General features: G+C 32.9%; 2 protein-coding genes across 3 annotated transcripts in view; one reads left to right on the top strand and one right to left on the bottom strand.

Annotated features, from left to right (window-relative positions):
• Window positions 1-12,622, bottom strand: part of LOC144853969 (sodium/calcium exchanger 3-like) — a 41,436-nt gene extending 28,814 nt beyond the window's left edge. Inside the window, exons 1-3 of the mRNA XM_078711849.1 lie at window positions 12,269-12,622; window positions 4,296-5,053; window positions 323-414 (exon numbers count right to left, since the gene is read on the bottom strand). Coding sequence (XP_078567975.1) covers window positions 323-414; window positions 4,296-5,024 — 821 coding nt within the window. The 5' untranslated portion in view covers window positions 5,025-5,053; window positions 12,269-12,622. The remainder of the gene's footprint in view (window positions 1-322; window positions 415-4,295; window positions 5,054-12,268) is intronic.
• A 3,650-nt stretch (window positions 12,623-16,272) lies between these two features.
• On the top strand, window positions 16,273-20,080 carry LOC144854769 (zinc finger protein 474-like). Of its 2 annotated transcripts, XM_078712741.1 has the most exons (5): window positions 16,273-16,356; window positions 16,619-18,043; window positions 18,243-18,257; window positions 19,267-19,456; window positions 19,613-20,080. In XM_078712741.1, the coding sequence occupies exons 2-5, from the start codon at window positions 16,667-16,669 to the stop codon at window positions 19,756-19,758; spliced, it is 1,728 nt and encodes a 575-aa protein (XP_078568867.1). In that variant the 5' UTR covers window positions 16,273-16,356; window positions 16,619-16,666; the 3' UTR covers window positions 19,759-20,080. The 2 variants fall into 2 exon arrangements, with proteins under 2 accessions (XP_078568867.1, XP_078568868.1); XM_078712742.1 differs by lacking the exon at window positions 18,243-18,257 and having other exon boundaries at window positions 19,613-20,079.
• Window positions 20,081-20,819: the final 739 nt, after the last annotated feature.

Raw genomic sequence — 20,819 nt, 5'->3', positions numbered from 1 at the left:
ACATCACAGCTACTGTAGGCCTATACTGCAGCCCACTCTTGTCCATTTGGGCAAAGAATCTAAACATGTTATTGAAAAATGAGCATTTTTTGTTTTAATTCATATGTATTTACATAATGTGCTTGTTTCATGATTGTTATGAGTTTTTCCTGTCGGTGTAAAATAAAATAATTATAGTGCAATATATTATCTAATTAATTATTTTGTTAATGTTTTTGTTGATCACAATGCAATAGTTACTATAATTAGACACAATACAATAGTTACTATAATTAGACACAATACAATAGTTACTATAATTAGACACAATACAATTAAGTACCTTTGTGCTTTCTCTGCTTCCAAATGTGACAGAGAAGGTGATATGCCATGAATCACACTCTTCTTGGGTCCACCATTTATAACACGTACATTCTATATTACAAAGATAGAAATAAATAAACAGATTAAAAATCACAATAACTAGATAGGCCTATCAGTGAGATGTAGACCTATCAAATCTATTGGATGTAGTGAAGCCACAGTAATTTTTTGGTCCAATAATGTACTCTCACTTTCACAGGGCTTATTTTTAAACAAGTTTTTTTTTCCATTTTTCCTCTTGGACAATGTTGAGGTTTGAAATAATTTGGTTATCACTTGAGCCCTAGTACTAGTGTCTACTGCTTCTTGTACAGAAGAAATTTGCATGGGAAAAAATAAATTTATAAGTAAATGTCTATGTATTGTACTAGTATGAAGACAATACAATAATACTACAGTATGTTGAATCTTGACATTAGACCTTCTACACAACATAATACCTAATGAACTTGATAATGCCGTGAAGGACAACATACTAATTTACATTTAAGGCTCAATATTTTGTCTTAGATGATAATGTAATGTCTGCATTAACAAGAATACAACAAGTTTTCAGAGAAACTACTGTTGTAACCTACTTTGTAATTGATTGTAGAATTGTTATGGAATATTAAACAAGAACATCCTGTTAATTACTGCAATTAATTTTGATTTATTCATTATAATAAATTTGATGTATAAATTTAATTTTTTTTTTGTATATACAAATAATTTGTATAACTTTTAAATATTGTCTGTACTTTTTTTTTATTGTTTTTAAAATTGTTGATGTATTTTAACTGCACTGTATTATTAACAAAGATTTTCTGATTTTTATTTTTATATAAATTAGACCAATAAAAGAAGAATTGAATTATGTGGAAGGGTTGTCAGTTTTCATTCCCTTGAACATTGAATGCAATAATTATATAATAGCCATTCTTTGATCACATTCAACCAATGCATGTGTTACAGGCCACTGTTCTAACAGTAGAATACCATCTCTCTATCACTCATGTTAAACAGGCCAAATTATTTGTGAATCGTCAAAATGGGTGAACCAAACATGTTTTACTGCTATGGATTGTATATTAATATACCATTACAGATACAAATGTAACAGTCATCTAACCCCCCACAAATATGAGGATATGTCCTATATCGGAAAGGAATTAATTTTTGGAAAAGAGACAGAATCAATTTCATAAATTTACTTACAAAACCTCATCATTAATGAATGAAAATTATCAAGCATTCGAATAAAAATTAAAAGATAATGAAAAAAATTGAAAATTAATAAAACACTAGCCTATAACATGCGTAGTCCTTCGTGAGGACTGTGAACAATGATCGGCAACAGTGAAATAAATAATACATAAACAGTGCCATATAATTTATTAAATTATAATAAAACATCTTTCATTCTCAGTGTCAAATAAATTTATTACATTAAACGAGACTTTCCATTTCGTCAGATTAAGAATATAGCTTTTGTTCTGCCATTCTAACAATATCTCCCTGTATGGATTCTTATAATAGCGTACTGTCCTCATTATCCAATCTTAGATTTCTTTTTTTCAAACAAATTTTCCCAATAACATTTGAAGTAAAAGTGTCTTTCAATGAAGGTTACAACTATTATACTGAAGACTAAATAAAATAAATGTACCCCAATGGTATGATTTATTTTGTATGATTTATTTGGTAAAGCGCATTTCACATAAAACCATTGTAATTATCAAGTCCTCTTTTTTTTTTCATTCTTCTTTCTTTCTACAATTTTTCTACCTAAAGGAAAAGTGATATCTAATGGTGATAATTAAGATGCTCAAATGCACATTCAGCTCATAAACATTCATTATTTGTATATTAGTTGGGCCAACATTTGATTCACATGTTGGCTAACAACATTTGATTCACATGTTGGCCAACATTTGATTCACATGTTGGCCAGACACTGTTGTGTTTAAACAACTTAAAAATCATGACTAACAAATCTTAATTAATATTCAAAGCTAAACATCTCAATAGGTTAACTAAGGACAAATTTAAATTTTATTTTTTTATGTTTGTAGTCGGGTATAATCGTCACCTTCAAACAGTTTAAGAGAGTTCAAGAGAGGCTTATGATTATCAATTGAAAGAATTATGTGACACAACCAATTCCCATCTTGAAAACAACAAGGTAAAAAAACTGAATCATAAGATATACTTTATGTTTGTGAATAATATTTACTCAAACTCTCATTATCTCTTAAAATGATAATTTATATGTTGTTTGATTATGCACATTGTCCTTTGAAAATAAAACCATATCACGAGGAGCATCAAGAATTACGTCACGTAACCTTAAATGTTTCCATGCAACAGATCACTTGGTAATTTTCATGTCAATTTAAGAAGCCGTTTAATTTGACACACGTGCTTAATGTGGGAAGATGTATGATCTAATAAAACCAAAGAAAATGTGTTTCCTAGTCTGGCATGGATGGCCATTGGCTCCAAAATGTGTTGCAATAGTTAGTGGAGGAAAGTTCATTAACTAAAACAAACACACAGGCAAAACAATCCACCTTGTGCTCATCGATCTGTTGATTTAACAAACTGAAATGAGAGGCTGGAAGAGCAAACGTAATTTTGAATATTTGTTAATACGTAATTAAATAAAGAAGTCCTTGGTTTTCTAAATGATGTTTTTAATTTAAAAAATAAGGATAAATGTATATATTATTATAAGCATGATATTAACAAATATATTACATATTATATTTATAATTATTATTATTAGTACTGTATGTTAATGTTATAATCATTTCTTAAACTAACACTGGTGTAGGTAGGCCAACTCTGAAAATAATTATTAAGGCTGCAACACACAAGGACGATAAAAAATTGACGATAAATAGATAAACACACATTTTTGTTCATAAAACAAAAGAAATTAGAAAAGTTTTGTAATTTGCCTTCTGTAATAATGCCTTCTCGATTGGTTTAGGCCTTGGCCTAGCATCTCATTAAAAAAATTAAAATTCAAAGAAAGATAAAACGTTCTATTTTCATTTGGCCTCACCTTTCATCTTCACCTCTTGAAATTATTTGTACCATTGGACTCATAAACATTCATTATTATTAATATAAGCTAACTTTGTAAATAGATATTGTCTATCCTTATGACGATCAATATCGCATGCTTAATCGATGTTTGAATAATCAGCAGGCACTATGGGGCTATATTTACGACTTGTCAGGATAGGCCTAGTCACGCACGTTTCATTTGCTATATTATTATTATTAATAAATTATGATAGATTATAATAATATGATTGTTCCTAGAAAGTTCAAAAAGTACTACTTACCTAAGACCTATATGGCTAAGCATACATTTACTCAACTGATGAGTGTCTACTAGTCTAGTTGGTAGCCTAGCTTAGTAGTCTAGCTAGGCCTAGCTAGCTAGGCGCGCCTACCTACCTATATAGGCCTAGCCTCCTAGTTAGTATAGCCTAGCTAGGCCTAGACCACACGAAAATCTGGTAGGCCTAATTATGCCTAATATCTTGGCTAGTTTCGCACAAACACAAATCAGCCCTGCTACAATGAAGTTATTACCATTAAATAGGCCTAAATGCATTATAAAAACAGGCTTTTTTTATCACCGAAAACTAGGTAAGCGAAAACTTTTTAGGGAATTCCCCTAACTCTTAATACAGCCCGCCCTCACAGTTGCTAATTTTAAAAACTTTTTAAAGAATGTAAAGTACATGCTTAAATAATAGTACACCCAAACCACTTTATTGTAATTGTTTTGTGCGGTAACATAACTGCTTTTTATGTTTAAAATGTGTTAAATTCTATTTTAAGTAATAGAAGCTTTGCCTCAGCAATGTTTGTGAACATTCATTTTCCCCAACTTTGACGAGAAGAGACAAGTAGCAAAGAAAGTAAGTACTTACGTGTTGACTGCTGCTGGTATCCTGTACACCCACCGCACCGCGTTTACTGCACCACCAACCATTATCTTGTGCGTAGGCTGACAGAACCAAGACCGGAAAGAAACCTAATGTCACCCAGGCTTCCCAAATATCAATGACTCCTGGAGTAATCAACATTAAAACAACTAACATCCAAATATATGCAAAAATCGACCAAACTGCGGTGAGCATAAACACACCAAAGTCATTGATACGCTTCGTCTGCGGCGACGGCACACTCGCCACGCACACGGCTGTGATCATAAGCAGGTTGAACGCCGCACTGCCGATAATTGTATAAGTTCCAAGGCTATCCTTCTTTTCAAGTACAGTTAATGTACTCACAGTTTCAACAACTGCAAGTAAAATTTCAGGGGCACTGCTCCCCAATGCCATAAGTGTCAGGTTCGCTACTGTCTCATTCCAAACTAATACTTCTCTTTCCGTTCGTGCGTTTTTTTCAGCATCCCATTTCACAACTGTTTTCTTTTTACTTGTTATTACCTCTATACTGCACATAAACACATCGCTAATTATAGCTATACCGATGAAGATGTATACCATGGCCAGGATGTAAAGAAATCCTCGTATTCCTTCCGACCAGAGGTTTTCGGCGGGAAGTAGTAGCCAACTGGTGCATGGTTCGACGTCTGCATTATCAAGAATTTCTATCACATAACCACGTGAATAATTTGTATAATGCCAAACCATTGTCGTTAGCTCAATCAGTCGGCCTCACCCTGAAAGTAAATATATAAATCATTAATTTTATTGAAATTGCCTGAACCCATGCAAAACACTGTGACCTCCTCTGTCGTCACATAAAAGATTAATAAATGAGCAATTATTATTTTAAAGCGTAACAAATGTAATTACAATGTATGTAAACGCTCCTGATTTTCCCCAATACAAGTTTTAATGTTATATGTTAATGTTTAATGTTAATTTTCAATGTTAATTTGAATGTTAATCCTAATCACGCGCGAAATGCTGCTACGCACGCCCGTACGCACGTCGCATCATGTTCGTGTTGTGTCAACGCTTACAACAAATTATGATTCTTCGTTGACGGTCTATTACGAACAACATAGACAAAATTCGTTCCTAAAACAAAGTGTCTTATGAGTCTTAATAATGCTATTGGTCTATATATCATATTATGTACTTGCATCTTTGTATTTAGCCGCAATAATCAATACATCTACAATCATATAATAAATTAAATTTTATTTTATCGTTTCTAAATTAGCATCTTAACAATCGGCTTATATCTATATGTTTTATGATCCATTTTGATTAGCATTGCCCAGCAACGGTTACCATGGTAATCATTCTTTAAAGTCGTGTCTTACAATACCCTTTACCAACTTGGTTCATACTAATCTTATTATAATAATTTTAGTAAGAGAAAAAAGTTATTGTAAACGTCAGTAGGTATACGGTAAACGGATGACGACCAACTGTATCAAAATGAAACTGTTAAAGATGTTTAATCTTGTTTTTAAAGCAGTTCAATTTGTTGATAAAATAATTTTTACAAACTGACGCATACAGAAAATGACGATCCCACTACATGCTATTCGACATGTTATTCTTTCTTTGGTTACACACTCCTTATAGTTTTTAATGTATATAGGCCTGGTATAGGTAACATGTAAAATAACGCATGACGATCCCACTACATACAATTCGACATGGTATTACTTACCACACTTACTTACTTACTAGTTACACACTCCTTATATTTCTTAATGTATATAGGCCTGGTATAGGTAACATGTAATAATTGATTTTTCCTAAATTTTTTCCGAAACACATTTAAACAACGTTGATTTAATAAAAACAAATATTAGAGAATAGAAAATACTCAAAATAAAACTATATTGGACTTTAGCTAGATTTAAATACTTGTCTCTCATAAGCCTCTTGTTACGAACATTGAAATGGCTCTCTCATGTACTATGATTTTAGATAACATTATCCATTGAACGTTCTGTTGATCTAAAAGCCAAACTAATGGTGTTTTGTCAAAGTGTAATCAATGCATTTATAGCAAATACAATACTCCTCAATCAACGTATTCTATCAAATCATTTTAGCTAATCATAATCATATCATCCTGACAGTAAACTCGTCACTGGTTCTGACGACTTTCTCTATTCATAATAACACTCATCATAACATTTTATTCCTAGATTTGTCTTAAGCTTTTTCTGAGTGATCGTTATACCAACATTTGATTTCGCTATACAAACCTTCAAACAATATAGTAAAATGTCATCATAATAAAACATGTTGTGGTTAATTTTTTTTAAAGGATTAAATGTAAAACGTGTTTCTAATATCTTGACTTGTTTATACAATAAATAATGGCACACCGTCTGGTTCGTCCGTTGCAAATGTATTTTTAATCCATGTCTTTTCACACGGCCTCATATTTTACACAGTTTCTATATACAAAGTCTGTTCACACTTTGCCAACACCTACACATATTATGATACGTTCATTTACGGCTTGTATGTCGTCAAGTGATTGTAAGGTTGCCGCCGCCGCCATATTGTTTATGATGTTTTCGGTATATTGATTTGCTTAATGGTATTCACGTACTCATTCGTTAATTTGATAACAGCATTAGTAGTTGCGTTTCCAATATGTCAGTACATACTTAATTACCATACACAAGTCTTCAATCCACAAATTCGTGTTTAAAATAAAGTTAAAGATGTATTGTCCCCCAAAAACATGAAAAATGAAGATTAATTAAATTATACTTTGAATAGGTGAGAGTTTACAACATGTCAGTGCATACTTAATTACCATGCACAAGTCTTCAATCCACAAATTCGTGTTTAAAATAAAGTTAATGTTTCAAGTTTTAATGTTTATGTATAATAATTATTAAATACTGTGTTAACAAGCTGTATTGATTGTCTGAAATTACAAAATGTGAAAAAAAGTTTTACGCACACGAAAGAGGAAAGGCAATTTGTTGAAACAAAAAATTGAATATGTTAAAATGCAGGTGTATTGCAATAATGTATTTAAATATAAATAATTCTTTCAGTATTCTAAATTATACATTACATCAATATTTTTTAGGCTTAACATTTTCAACTATTTATTATCCTACAGAATACACTAATGGTTAATGGAATGCTAGTACTTCTCGATTCCTATCCACATTACAAGAAGAAGAATAATTCTCGTCCATTTCTTTTGGATTCAAGAGGAGATACGTCATGATATCATCATTCCACCATTAAATCGTCTCTATTACATTGTCAAACTTTATGCGACAAATAAATGTAATGTGTCCATATATGGACACGATAATTTCATATCACTAAAACCATATTTGGGCACATCACACTTCTTTTTGTCAAACTAGTTTGATAGTGCAGACACAGAGCTTTAAACACATTCTTACTCGTACAATGTTTGGTGAAGGAAGTTTTTTTAATGAGTTGAATGGTTAAACGCAACCAAAAACAATATAGTTTTCTAAAGCTCTGTCTACATTATCAAAGAGTATATGACAACAAAATGTGATGTGTCCATATATGGACATGATGATGACATATCACGACCATATTTGGGCATATCACGACCATATTTGGGCATATCACTACCATATTTGGGCATATCACTACCATATTTGGGCACATCACACTTTTGTTTTCAAACTAGTTTGATAGTGTAGACAGAGCTTCAAAGGCATGTAAATTGATGTTTATAAAGTCAATGGTGTTGTATTGAGTTAGTCGCAAAATATATCGGAAAGACACCGGTATATATACGCAAGACACCGGTATATATACGTCGAAAGACACCGGTATATATACGCAAGACACCGGTATATATATACGTCGTGCGTCTAATTTAATCTTGTTGCTCGTCTCGTATCTCAAAGTTACTAATCTGTATACATCATCATTAATGGAACTGTCGCTGTCGCACTAAACCGAATAAGTCAAGTTGCTCCTTTTCATTTTTAAATAATTACATCAATCTTCTCTTGTTTGACCTATGACCCCTTTCATTAATCTATTTGATTTACGTTCTACCTTTGGCTCTGCTTTTGATATTCGCTCTAAAGTGTATAAAACACATTAAAATACATAAAAAATGTACTAAGCTATGTTACGAAACATACGAACATTAATGCTAAAACTTGCGATTTCTTAAAAAGCAAAAGAATTATGAGTTTGACTTACTATATACCAATAAAACCATTTTAAAGCGTTTACTCTGCTAAAAATCCTAAGAAGGTAACAACTTACAGTCAAAATAATAATGAATTAATAATACAAGGATTCTGCTTGTGAATTTAGCATAACAACGAATGTGTAGACGCTGAACAAAACCAGAGAATTAAAAATCAGCAAACGAAATCAATGATCACCAACAAATAATAGTTTAACTTTCAATGATATTGATGTTTTATCAGTATAAACGGCCTGTTTATGCGAGCAACGCTTTCTGTTTAATAATTATTCAACAAATTATGATTTCACTTCACAAAATATATTTGTCAATTCAGATCATCAATCAAACCATATATAAATAGCGTCATCTGAAACACGAGACATGAGTAAAATAACAAGACATATTTAGGCAATGTCAAATATATTTTACATTATAACTAAAGCTCTGTCTACACTATTGAACGTTATGTGACAAAAAATATGATGTACTCATATATGGACATGATGATGTCATATCACTACCATAGTTGAGCATATCACTACCATATTTGGGCATATCACACTTTTTGTCAAACTAGTTTGAGAGTGTAGACAGAGCTTTACTGTAATCACGTACCAGTAGATTGTTCATCTTCTTATAGTGTAAAATGATTCTTATTTTACTTAATAAAGTGTGACGTGTAATTCTGTAACGTTTGACCACAAATCGAATTATGATATTCTAATACCTGGTTCAGTTATCTAAAAGTTACATACAAATCAAATTAGACATGGACTGATGCCATTGCTTGATTGGGATTATTTTACAGTTCAAAATCCTATCACGTGTCTGAATGGATCGAGAGAAAGCAATTAGAAGCATTGAGAAGCATGGAAACACCTTCAAACATAATGTCATTACTTATAATTTAGTTAACATCTTTCCTCTTGCTTGTTTTTCTCATTCTCATTCTTTTTTAAATTCTGTTCTCTTCTTCTGACTTATTCTTTAATTCCACTTTTGCTGAATTATCTTTAAATTCTTAGATTATTGTTTTTCTTCTTAATTTTAACGTTTCTTAATAAAAATAAACATTCTTTTTTTTGTTTCCTACTTATTCATCTTCTTGTTACGATATTTCAATTCTTCCTAATACTTTTTCTTCTTTTCTTCATCTTTCCCTCTGCTCATCCTAATAGGATGCATAGACTGTGATCCTATTTAGCAATTATTCGTTGAGTAATAGCCGTAACTGTTAAATCACCCATTAACATAACCACCAAAATGTAGGCATAACATTTCATATAACAGATTCAATAGCTTTCATCAATTAGAATGCCCTTTAACCTTTCAGTCCACACAATGTGTTTTAAACTCTTTATTTCTATTCAGAACATTTTGTTATTTGATACAATGATTGGCATACTTGGTTATACAGGGCCGTACGCAGGATTTGATTTGGGCGGGGGCGAAGTTATTTGGGATCAATTTCATAATATTGAGTAATTTGCGAGAGAAGAAAGCAACCATGGGCTGGGGGCCAGGTGCCGCCAGGAACCCCCGATCTTTTAGAGCAATTTTATTAATTTCAATTGGTTTACCGGGCTCATAAATACAGCAAATTTCTTATACGTTTGAAAGTGTTGAGAAGTAAAACTAATGGTAATAAATATAATAGGCCTAAAATTAAATGAAATAAAATAAGTTATTCTTTAATGACATTTATTGATATTTTCACTATTTTTATTAGGCTACTAGTTGTATAGAATGACTATAATTTCCTTAAAATTTAATTATTATACATAAACCACAAAACCATAGAGTTTAAAATGTTTTATACGGTACTCTACAAATATACTATATACACCCGTATTATAGGCATATATTAGTTATGAAATCCAATTTTGTTTCTAAATGACGGCTTAATAATTTGGTTATGTTTTTTACTCCACAAAACACTATTTAAAAGACTTGTGGTACGCTCTGTCTACACTATCAAACTAATCAAAAAATATGGTGTGCCCAAATATGGTAGTTATATGCCCAAATATGGTAGTGATATGACATCATCATGTCCATATATAGGCACATTTTTTTGTTTCGCATACATTTTGATAGCTTTAGATTGATTTTCATCAATATAACGCGGTTGGTTATCTGAAATTAGTGACTTTAATAAATAAAAAAACAACATCGTCTCTAAACTATAATGAATACATAAACCAAAGTCTGTAGCGGAGCAATCACGGCCTTTGACAATCATTAGGAAGTATAGCAGTCAAGTACAAATTATATGCAACGAAGTGGTAGCTATATTTAATTTCCTAGAAACACCCGTAGGAGCAATATTAAATGATAAACAATATTCATTATAGGGCCTACAGAAACAAATTAAAACACGCCAACAAGGCGATAATTGCCTAACCACGAACTTGTATATATTCATACGCCAAACAAATAAAATACGCGACTTTAGAAACAATATTTTATTAGATAAATATCAAACATAATTATTAGTTTATCCAATTGAGATGCCGAATTTGGCTCATTAAAAACATCGTAATCACATAATGTTTAATGATGCATTATTTCACGCAAACAATAATGGTTTGTTGCATCTTAAGATTGACTTAAAGACAAGGTGTGGGGAAAAAATGTCTATTGATCATACATTCCAATAATTATCAATTTGATTTATGGTACATTTAAAAAGATATTATATTTAAAAGTCATGCCTATACCTGAGCGTTAAGAAATGTACCGTAATAATTCGTATTCGGTAATCTTTCAAGTAACATTCTAACTACGGTAATAACAGCTGTATACAGTATTATATACAGCATTATTCGCTCTATTATCATGAGTTGTATATGATTGGAACCCTCTATCTGCCACCTTAATTCTTATATTTTTCAGTACTGTATATACCGTACAAGGTTTACAGTGTAAAGACATATTATTCTCAATCACTAAGGCGATATATATTATGCAATGAGGTGATGTTGCTCTTTTAATTTTAAATAAAGTTAGACAACTTAGCGATTCTACAAATAGAATTAGGCTTACAGTATAATTTACACACATTCAGATGATCGTAAATATACTGCAAAAAATGAGTTTAACCACATAATTTACATAGGAGTGGGAAGGACACATCACACATTGTGGTTATAACGGCTTCTTAGAAGAAGAATATAATTCTAAAATTAACATTCAGTAAACAGAATGACGGATGGAGTTCGTTAGTCTGCAGTAGAATCAGGCGGTCGTGTAAACACGGTTTATTAAACCAGTTTGTTATTTTAGTTGGTGGATGTGGTACACCACGGTGGAAATGTCACCATTGGTACAAAATAACTGGATTATTAAAAAATTGTGACTAAGGTACGGGCGTGTGGGATGCTATATAAATGAAAGATTTTATAATGTGATTATTGTAAACATGTTGTTTTGAAGTGCTCTTGGATATATGGGTAATGTTTTTTAAGTGTCTGGGATGGGGATTTTTTAGAAGATCATGTGATGTTGTGTAGTACTTATTCTATGGCATTTACAGTTCTAGAGTGTTAGAATGTTGTTATTTTACTAATGTAAACTGTTTTATATAGTATTGGGTAAGGAGTTTGAGTGTTATAAAGTCCCATATAATTATAAAACCGAATCCCGGGCTTGAAAACATGTATTCAATAATGTTATACATTGAAATTGTACTTTCCAATACATAACTCTACACTTTATAACACGGCCATTATCAGTACACAAAACCTACCTATTTTAAGACATAGTTCGATACCCAATTCAATAACATCAGTTGTATACAAAGCACGTTATACCATAAATCGATACAGCTGCTGCTGCCTTGAAAAAGTCAGCTCTCTACCACACTAGTAATTCCTCACATATTATCCTTGTTGAATTTTGTTTAAAGTACACATAGGCAATTTGCGTCGTCAAACTTATATTTTTGTTTTGTAGATGGCGGCTTACAGGTGTAAATCATCAACACCTATCGTCCAGTATTTTGTCTTGAGTTTAATTCGAATAAGTATTAATAAGACCAAGACCTCTCTTAAGCATTGTTCTTAACTGCAATTTTAAGATGCTCTGCTAACTTGTCTTCCAAGCTCATATATACGACGTGACCAAGATTGTAAGACAATGCACTAATACTGTACATCGATCTGGTACATGCCTATCAATGATGATTTAAAGAAGCCTGTCTACTAACACTTTGTATTGAAGCTGTCACTAAGAGCCATGACGTCACGACCAATACAATAACGATAGTTTTTGTTTCATTTCGTGCGTTTAAATAATAGAATCGATGAAGCGTAGCGATTCTTCGATATATCATTATTATTCATAAACCGCACTCTTGCACATAATCATCATAATTTCTTACATTTATCTACAAGGGATTTATATACAAACAGATCAGTACCATCTTAATTGGTTTATTGAGCAAATGTTCTGAGTTTGCGCATTAACCACTGACTGGAAACGATCGACAGACGAATGTTCTGAGTACTAGGCCAAGTGGGTACTTTAAGAATTGGGGCATACGTTAATTTGTTTTCATTTCCCCAAGGATTACAGAAGTACCTACCCTTTAAACATGATCTTTATTGAATGAGGTTTTAATATAGTACGTCTACTTTGTTTGAAAGGAAACGGTATTTTACGGTCTGTGTATTCCTACGGTATAACACATAATATGTTTGGAGCAAATGTGATTATCTTGTGCTAGTGACGACACATGATTTCTATTAAAACACAACATTATATTCTATATCAAGTTAGAAATAAATAACATTTCTAAGCTACATAGAATGAAAATCTGTTGCAATAAAAATATAAAGTTTTACAATGATTTAAGTATAACAAAATCATATAGCATTATGAACATTCAAATGATGTATGTTTTTGAGAAGCGTACTCTAAACAGAACTTAATATTATGTAGATATCTAAGTACATTGCTTAATAACATTAATTCCATGTGACGTCTAAAAGTATAAAACTCAAACGAGTAAGTAACAGTTTGTTGAGGTATCTTAAAGCCTCCCCCATTAAAAGTATCAAAAGACATTACTGCAGAAAAGTAGCGGGAAAAGCAGACAAGTTATGGATGAAGTAAGCTTTTAAGTTGGACAACCTGCTGACAACTGACGTCATCATTTCACAATAGAGACAGTATGCTTACTTAGAATGTGCTCAGTATGTTGGGTTCTTGCTATAGCAATCTAGGTAAACATTTGTTTTCGCATAATGTTTTTTAAATAACTATAATGTTGAATATTGCAGGCCTAAGCCTAAACAAGTGGTCCTTTCAAAATCAGAAACAAAGTGTTATGGCATTCATTTTTCTATTAAATAGACTACCATAAAACCTCGAAAAACAGCCAATGTGCTCCTTCACTTTTTAGTACTCTAGGGTGGGCTTCTTTTTCCACATGGAGTTCTTTTCGAGATTACGCCCGAAAATTGTTTTATTTACATGATTTAATAAATTTAACAATGCGTGGCGCGTTGACCGCGAATGACTAACAAAATGTACCATCTTCCTCATTACACCTGCACAAACTCATTTGCATGACAACGCACGGCATACCAAACTGTTTAAAATAGAGCTGCAAGGTCCTCGGAAATGAAATCTATTATTTTGAAACAAATGTATAAGAGTCTTCAGTACCCCACAATGGTTCGGGATGAGCAAAGACAATTTTGAAAAATAGAGCTGCTAGGTTCCCGCCCAAAAAAAATGATTTGAAATTATATGAAACAAACTTTTTAAGACTCTCACCAGGACAATAGAGCTTGTTCCCGGAAAGTGCACCTATTCATTGAAATATGAAATTAAATTAAGTCTCCTGTAGGCCTACTAGCCCACCGTGGTTGGGGCAGAGCTAAGAATGAAAATAGAGCTAAGTCCCCAGAATTGCAGAATTGCACTTATACTTATTATTATACATAATCACCTATGATAATTATGATAATGTATGTCAACTATCTATATCCAGATGCGACTTCAAAATGTTAGGTGGGGTTTTCTACTTAAAAAACTCGACTTCGTAACGAAGTTCGTATATGTTTAAGGCCTAGCCGAGCCCGGCGGCGGAATTAATCTAAGTTTCGAAGTTGGTCTAGACATCGGCATCTTTGCAAATGTTCTATATTTGATCTTATTTCACTCCCATTAACCCCATACAAAAACCATCAGAGACGTACAAACTATCTGTTTAAAACATGTTTATTCTGGGACTGTGCGGCCATACACACCAACTACCATAAACGTTTATTCATAACATATTATAATACAATATCTTGCATAAATCGGATATGTCGCTACCAATGTAGTAACATTGATTAACAAAATAAAATTTAACAGTGTGGCGTGTTGATCGCGAATGACTAACAACACCATCTTTCCCACTACACCTGTATAAACTCATTTGTATAACAACGCACGGCATACCGAACCGCTTCGTATAGTACACCTGCGATGAAATATAAATTCCATTCTATTATTAATTTCTTTTAAAATTGAGGGCGCCAAACATAAAAATTACGAGATCGAATACAGGTTGAAAAAAATTAAATAAAAAAAAGGATGTTAAATGTGCTCTCCCTGCCTCAGCACTAAGGCCCTGCCACAGCCTTTTGGGGTCGTTTCCAGCACATCACCAGATGCATTGATGTTGTCGCCTCATGATGTGTGGTGGAAAGGGGGACGTATGATCTGTGAACCCCAAACACAGTGGCCGCATGCCTTTAACTCTATTCCACCGACCAGCGTGGGAATCGAACCCACGACATACGTGTGTTAACACGACGCTCAGACGACTGAGCTAACTGGACATTTTGGTTTTAGCAAGGTTATATGTGTATTTATGACGTAATTACGTAATACACGTATAGATAGACTATTATCAGCTGTTCAGTCATGTACTTTGTGGCTTAACGGGTAATGCTCGGCTTTGAGTGCTCTTAGCTCTACTAGATTGAGGTTCGGACCTCGGGTATGTTATTTTTGTTCATGGAAAAAATTTTTTTTTCTTTTATTTTGAAAGAGAGATATTTAAAAATGTCAGTATACAAAAAATGGTAATTATATATATATTTTTAAAATATTATTCTTCCTTAAATTGAGAACATGATTCTATTGTCATTAACGAATTGTGACGTAACACAATTTGACCATTTTTTAGCGCACATTTTCTTTCCTCGGAGAGCTTTTAGCCCCTTCATCATAAACATTTATTTTTTATTTTTTTTTTTATTATGTTAAATTTATTTTACTTTATTCCGGTATAAAAAGATACACAATGGACCCAAAGGCAAAGAAATGTCAATATGAAAATATTAACATACAACTTTACAACCAGGGCACTACAGCGGTACCTATATTAAAATGGATTAGTCTCAAGCGCAATTTTACAGAGGGCGTATTACAAAAAAAAATGCAAGCTTTCTTCATTCACATTATTTTGCATTTTTAGGTGAATCTTTGAAAATAAATCTTTAGGCTCTTGGATTTTTAAGCAATTGTACACAAACAAACACTGAGTATCAGATGATAATCAAAAGGAATAATCACAATCTGTACAAGTTATACAAAATATAGAGCCGTGACTCTCTGTACAAATAATAGATATAGCGCCCTCAATGAATGGTAATGGTCTCGATTTTGTTACCATGGTAGTCAAGTATACATTACAAATTGGATCTTTTAAGTACGGTACGTCGTACAATCTAAGACAACAATACATTACTTGCCGGGTTAGTAGTCACTGTCAGTTGATACAAGCGGTCGTTAACTAAAGTCAGAGAAGTGTGCTAGAGGCCAGACGGAAGGTAGGTACGTACTTAGTTCTGATTTACACTAACGTAATAACCTTAATAACAATCAGCCACTAAATTTAATGTTCGGGGCGTGTGCAGGATTTATTTTTAATTTAGTTAGGGGAGGGGGTCAAAACATAAATATTGACTTGAGTACTTTGGCTTGTCGTCTGGTCTGGGCCATTTGCTCCGCTTGCAAAGTCTTTGCGAGCGGAGCCTTCCAATTCCAAGGTCCGGGGAATAAAATAAACAAAAGTACTGTTATGTTTCTTGAACAGAAAATCTGAAAAGCTGATCTCAACGATAATAACAGCAAACATTATGAGATGCCTGGTGTGAAACCTCAATCAGTGGTCTGTTATATATGTGGCAGAGAATTTGGTAGCAGTTCTATCAGCATCCATGAACCACAATGTTTAAAAAAATGGACTAACAAGAATGCAACATTGCCAAAGAGTATGCGTCGGCCAGCCCCAGTGAAACCACAAGTATTACCGCAAATAAAAAATGGTCAACAGCCAAATGATGACATAAAGCGCTTTAACAAAGCTGCATATCAAAGCTCACTTGGACAGTTAGCCCCGTGCTCAATTTGTGGAAGAACATTCTTACCAGAAAGAATTGAGATTCATGAAAATATGTGCAAAAAGGTCAATGGAGGTCAAGTAAAACCAGGCCATCATGCTTTGTCTCGATCATGGGGTGGTAAAGAATCAGCACATCCACAAGATAAAGAACGCCCTCGCACTACAAATTTATCGCATCCTAGCGCCGTGACTGAACTACAAAGGAGTAAAGTGACAGTGGATGGAACTCTTCAGCCACCTTCTTCTAGTCAGAGTAGAAATAACTCTGCAAAATCCAGCTCATCAAATTCTACGAACAAGTCAACAAAATCTTCAAAGAATGCTGTTGACATAATTATGAAACGACCGACAGTTCTCTGCTACATTTGCGGCCGAGAATTTGGATCCAAGTCCATCGCAATTCATGAACCACAATGTTTAAAAAAATGGGAATTACAGAACAGTCAACTGCCAAAACACTTACGAAGACCTCCGCCACAGAAACCAAAAACGCAAACTGTGAACTCTTCAGGAACATACGACTATAATCAGGCAGCGCAAGACGCTGCGAACGACATGCTTGTTCCTTGCTCGTACTGTGGCCGTACATTTGTTCCTGATCGAATAGTAAAACATGAATCTATCTGCCGATCTAAATCCGGAGGCGTTAAATTACTGACGGCAGAAATGATAAATGCTGAAAAAAATCCTTCAGGAAATCCACCATTTATGAAAGCAAACGATGCAAACATTCATAAATCAGAAAGTTTGACAAAAGTACATCGTTTAATACAACCAAAAACTGTCATCTGCTATATATGTGGCCGTGAATTTGGCACCAAATCTATACCCATACATGAGCCGCAATGTTTAAAAAAGTGGAAGATACAGAACGATAATTTACCACGTGAAATGCGAAGACCGATTCCTAAGAAACCGCAGAATAAGAAGGGCCTGCCTACTAGTGTGAACGTGAACGAGGCAGCTTGGAAAGCTAGTCAAGATAATCTTGTGCCTTGTAAAAATTGTGAGCGTACATTTTTACCTGATAGAATTCAAAGGCATGAGGCTACATGCAGACCAAGGACGAGAACTATAACTCGCTCTGGACCTGAAACTTTGAAGCCATCTCATTATGTAAGTAAAAACTTATTTTGTTATAATGAATTTTGTTGTGTTTAAATTATTACATTTTTCAGTATTAGATGCATGAATTCACTCACCAATGCAATATTTATTTTTTATTGCAAAATACACTATAATTATTAGATTTGCTGCACACTTTATTTCTGCCTCGTAGAATTATAATTTTATCTTATTTTTTAATTATTTATAGCATAAAGTACAAAAGGTAAGAAATACTGTATTATATTCTAACTAGTGATATGTAACTTTGTATCAATGCCATACCCATAACTTGTCAACAGAGTACTTATTGGATGTGGGGAGGTTTGAGGGGATGGTTAGTGGTATGCACCGTAATCATTTATTGTGCTATTTGTTTTGCACAGTCAACTCTTTTCTTATTTTATTAAATTAATTAACGAGATTTAACTCTGTTAATTGCTAAATTATGTTATATTAATACTTGATTGTACAGCACTTTGACATGTGTAGTGTAGCTTATTGTGTAACAACTTATAGTTAGTAGGAATAACTTATTTAAAATACATTATAATGATTTTTATTTGCGTCACTAAAACTAGAATGAATCCCTAATCAATTATCTGTAATTGTAAGCTTCCACAACTTGTTCTACTTTGTCTAGTTGAATAAATTATTAATAACATTTAATATTCTTCAAATCAATAGTTGTAGTTCAATCAAATTATGACGCAAACTGAGAATTGGAATTCAATAAAATCATTTATAATACGTCTTGATATTTAATAGTGCTTTGTGAATAATCTAGTGTGAATAATTGAAATTGAGCTGACAAATGTTGCGTTGAGGGTTAATTAAAGTCAGCCTAAAACAGTCTAGTGTACCGTTTTATGGTACGACACTGATGATAGCAAGAAGCATCCTGGAGGCCATTATAGTGATAAGCGTGCCATGTGTCTTTTTCTCTGTGGTTTATAATTTAACTTTGCTATCAGCGTCGTACGCTAATACGCCATAATTCCATCTGTGTGAACATATAATAGCCAAAGATAAAAATAGCAAAGTCATGTGAAACTGTATTACTGTAAAATACGGTAGTGATAGGCCTAAATATGACATCATCATGTCCATATACGGACACATCATATTTTTTTTGTCACATAAAGTTTGATAGTGTAGACAGAGCTTTGTGTGTAGTGTTATGTATTTCTTATCAGATCCAGATGTTCTATTCTAATCACTTTTTTTTATTTTAGAAACCAAAAAGCGCAGTGATAAGAAGGCCTCAGACAGTGGTGTGTTACATATGTGGTCGAGAGTTTGGTACAAAATCAATTTCAATCCACCAACCTCAGTGTTTAAAGAAGTGGCATATAGAAAATGATAAGTTACCTCGTAATCTACGAAGGCCGGAACCAATCAAACCAGAAGTGAGAACTCTAACTGGTATGTATAGACATGTTTTATTCAAATCAAGAAACTTTATTTAGCCAGTAGTGGATTAAATGCGCCGCAAATAAACGCCCGGGGCGTTTGTTCGAATACATATGGTAGTACAGTATTTTCATGTAAATACCAATAAATATTTATTTATTCTCACAGCTAATGGAAATTATGACATAGCAGCAATGAACCAAGCATCATGGGAAGCATCCCAGAAGGCTCTTGTACCATGTGATCGATGTGGCCGTACATTCCTCCCTGATAGGCTGCTTGTGCATCAAAGGTCGTGTAAACCAAAGACTTAATTTCACCTTTCATCTAGTTCTGTGATACAGTACACTTGACTGCACAATGTTGAAATACTGTGGCGGAAACAAAATGAGAAGGTTACCAGGTCTGGCTGATACCATCATTTTGGCCACAGGACCCTTTCAGATAGGAAACAAAAACTGTGTTTGTCAGAAAGGGGCTTAATAAGCATTGCACCAGCAAACTTTTAGTGTTTGCTGTCATGTGTGCAGATCCATCTTCTTACTCAAAGTCAAATTGTTCTATTTTTAGTGGCAATAAATTTATTTTATCTTTTATGAATGTTTCACTGATGATAATGTTGTTAAATTGCAAATTATAACTATAATGGTATAGATTTATTCACATTTTGAAGTATATTTTTGTTAGAAGTGCAATAAAATGTAAATTTGAGAAAATATGGCATGTGTGTCGTGTTTTTTTTCTAAGAAAAAATAATAATACAACAAATTAATTTTTTTCTTAAGGCAATCAATACACAATTTCCAGATTGTGACAATATTATGACATGATACATTTCAACAATTTTTGTTATTAGCAGTATTTTCATAAAATTGTTGAATTGCTATGAAACTATGGAAACAAATTATTTGAATCCTTATTACCCTCGTTAGTATTACAATACAAAACTTTCAAATCTATAATTTATATACATTTTAAATTGACTGTTTACTCAATTACAAATGAATTATTTGATAGTACTAGTTGTACAGTAGTTGATGTTGTACAGTTAGTTGATGTTGTACAGTTAGTTGATGTTGTACAGTTAGTTGATGTTGTACAGTTAGTTGATGTTGTACAGTTAGTTGATGTTGTACAGTTAGTTGATGTTGTACAGTTAGTTGATGTTGTACAGTTAGTTGATGTTGTACAGTTAGTTGATGTTGTACAGTTAGTTGATGTTGTACAGTTAGTTGATGTTGTACAATTAGTTGATGATGTACAGTTAGTTGATGTTGTACAGTTAGTTGATGTTGTACAATTAGTTGATGATGTACAGTTAGTTGATGTTGTACAGTTAGTTGATGTTGTACAATTAGTTGATGATGTACAGTAG

Source organism: Antedon bifida, chromosome 10, assembly GCF_963402885.1.
Source record: "Antedon bifida chromosome 10, ecAntBifi1.1, whole genome shotgun sequence".
Lineage (NCBI taxonomy): Eukaryota > Metazoa > Echinodermata > Crinoidea > Comatulida > Antedonidae > Antedon > Antedon bifida.
Note: the sequence above shows the minus strand (reverse complement) of the source record. Positions and strands in the feature narration are given on the sequence as shown.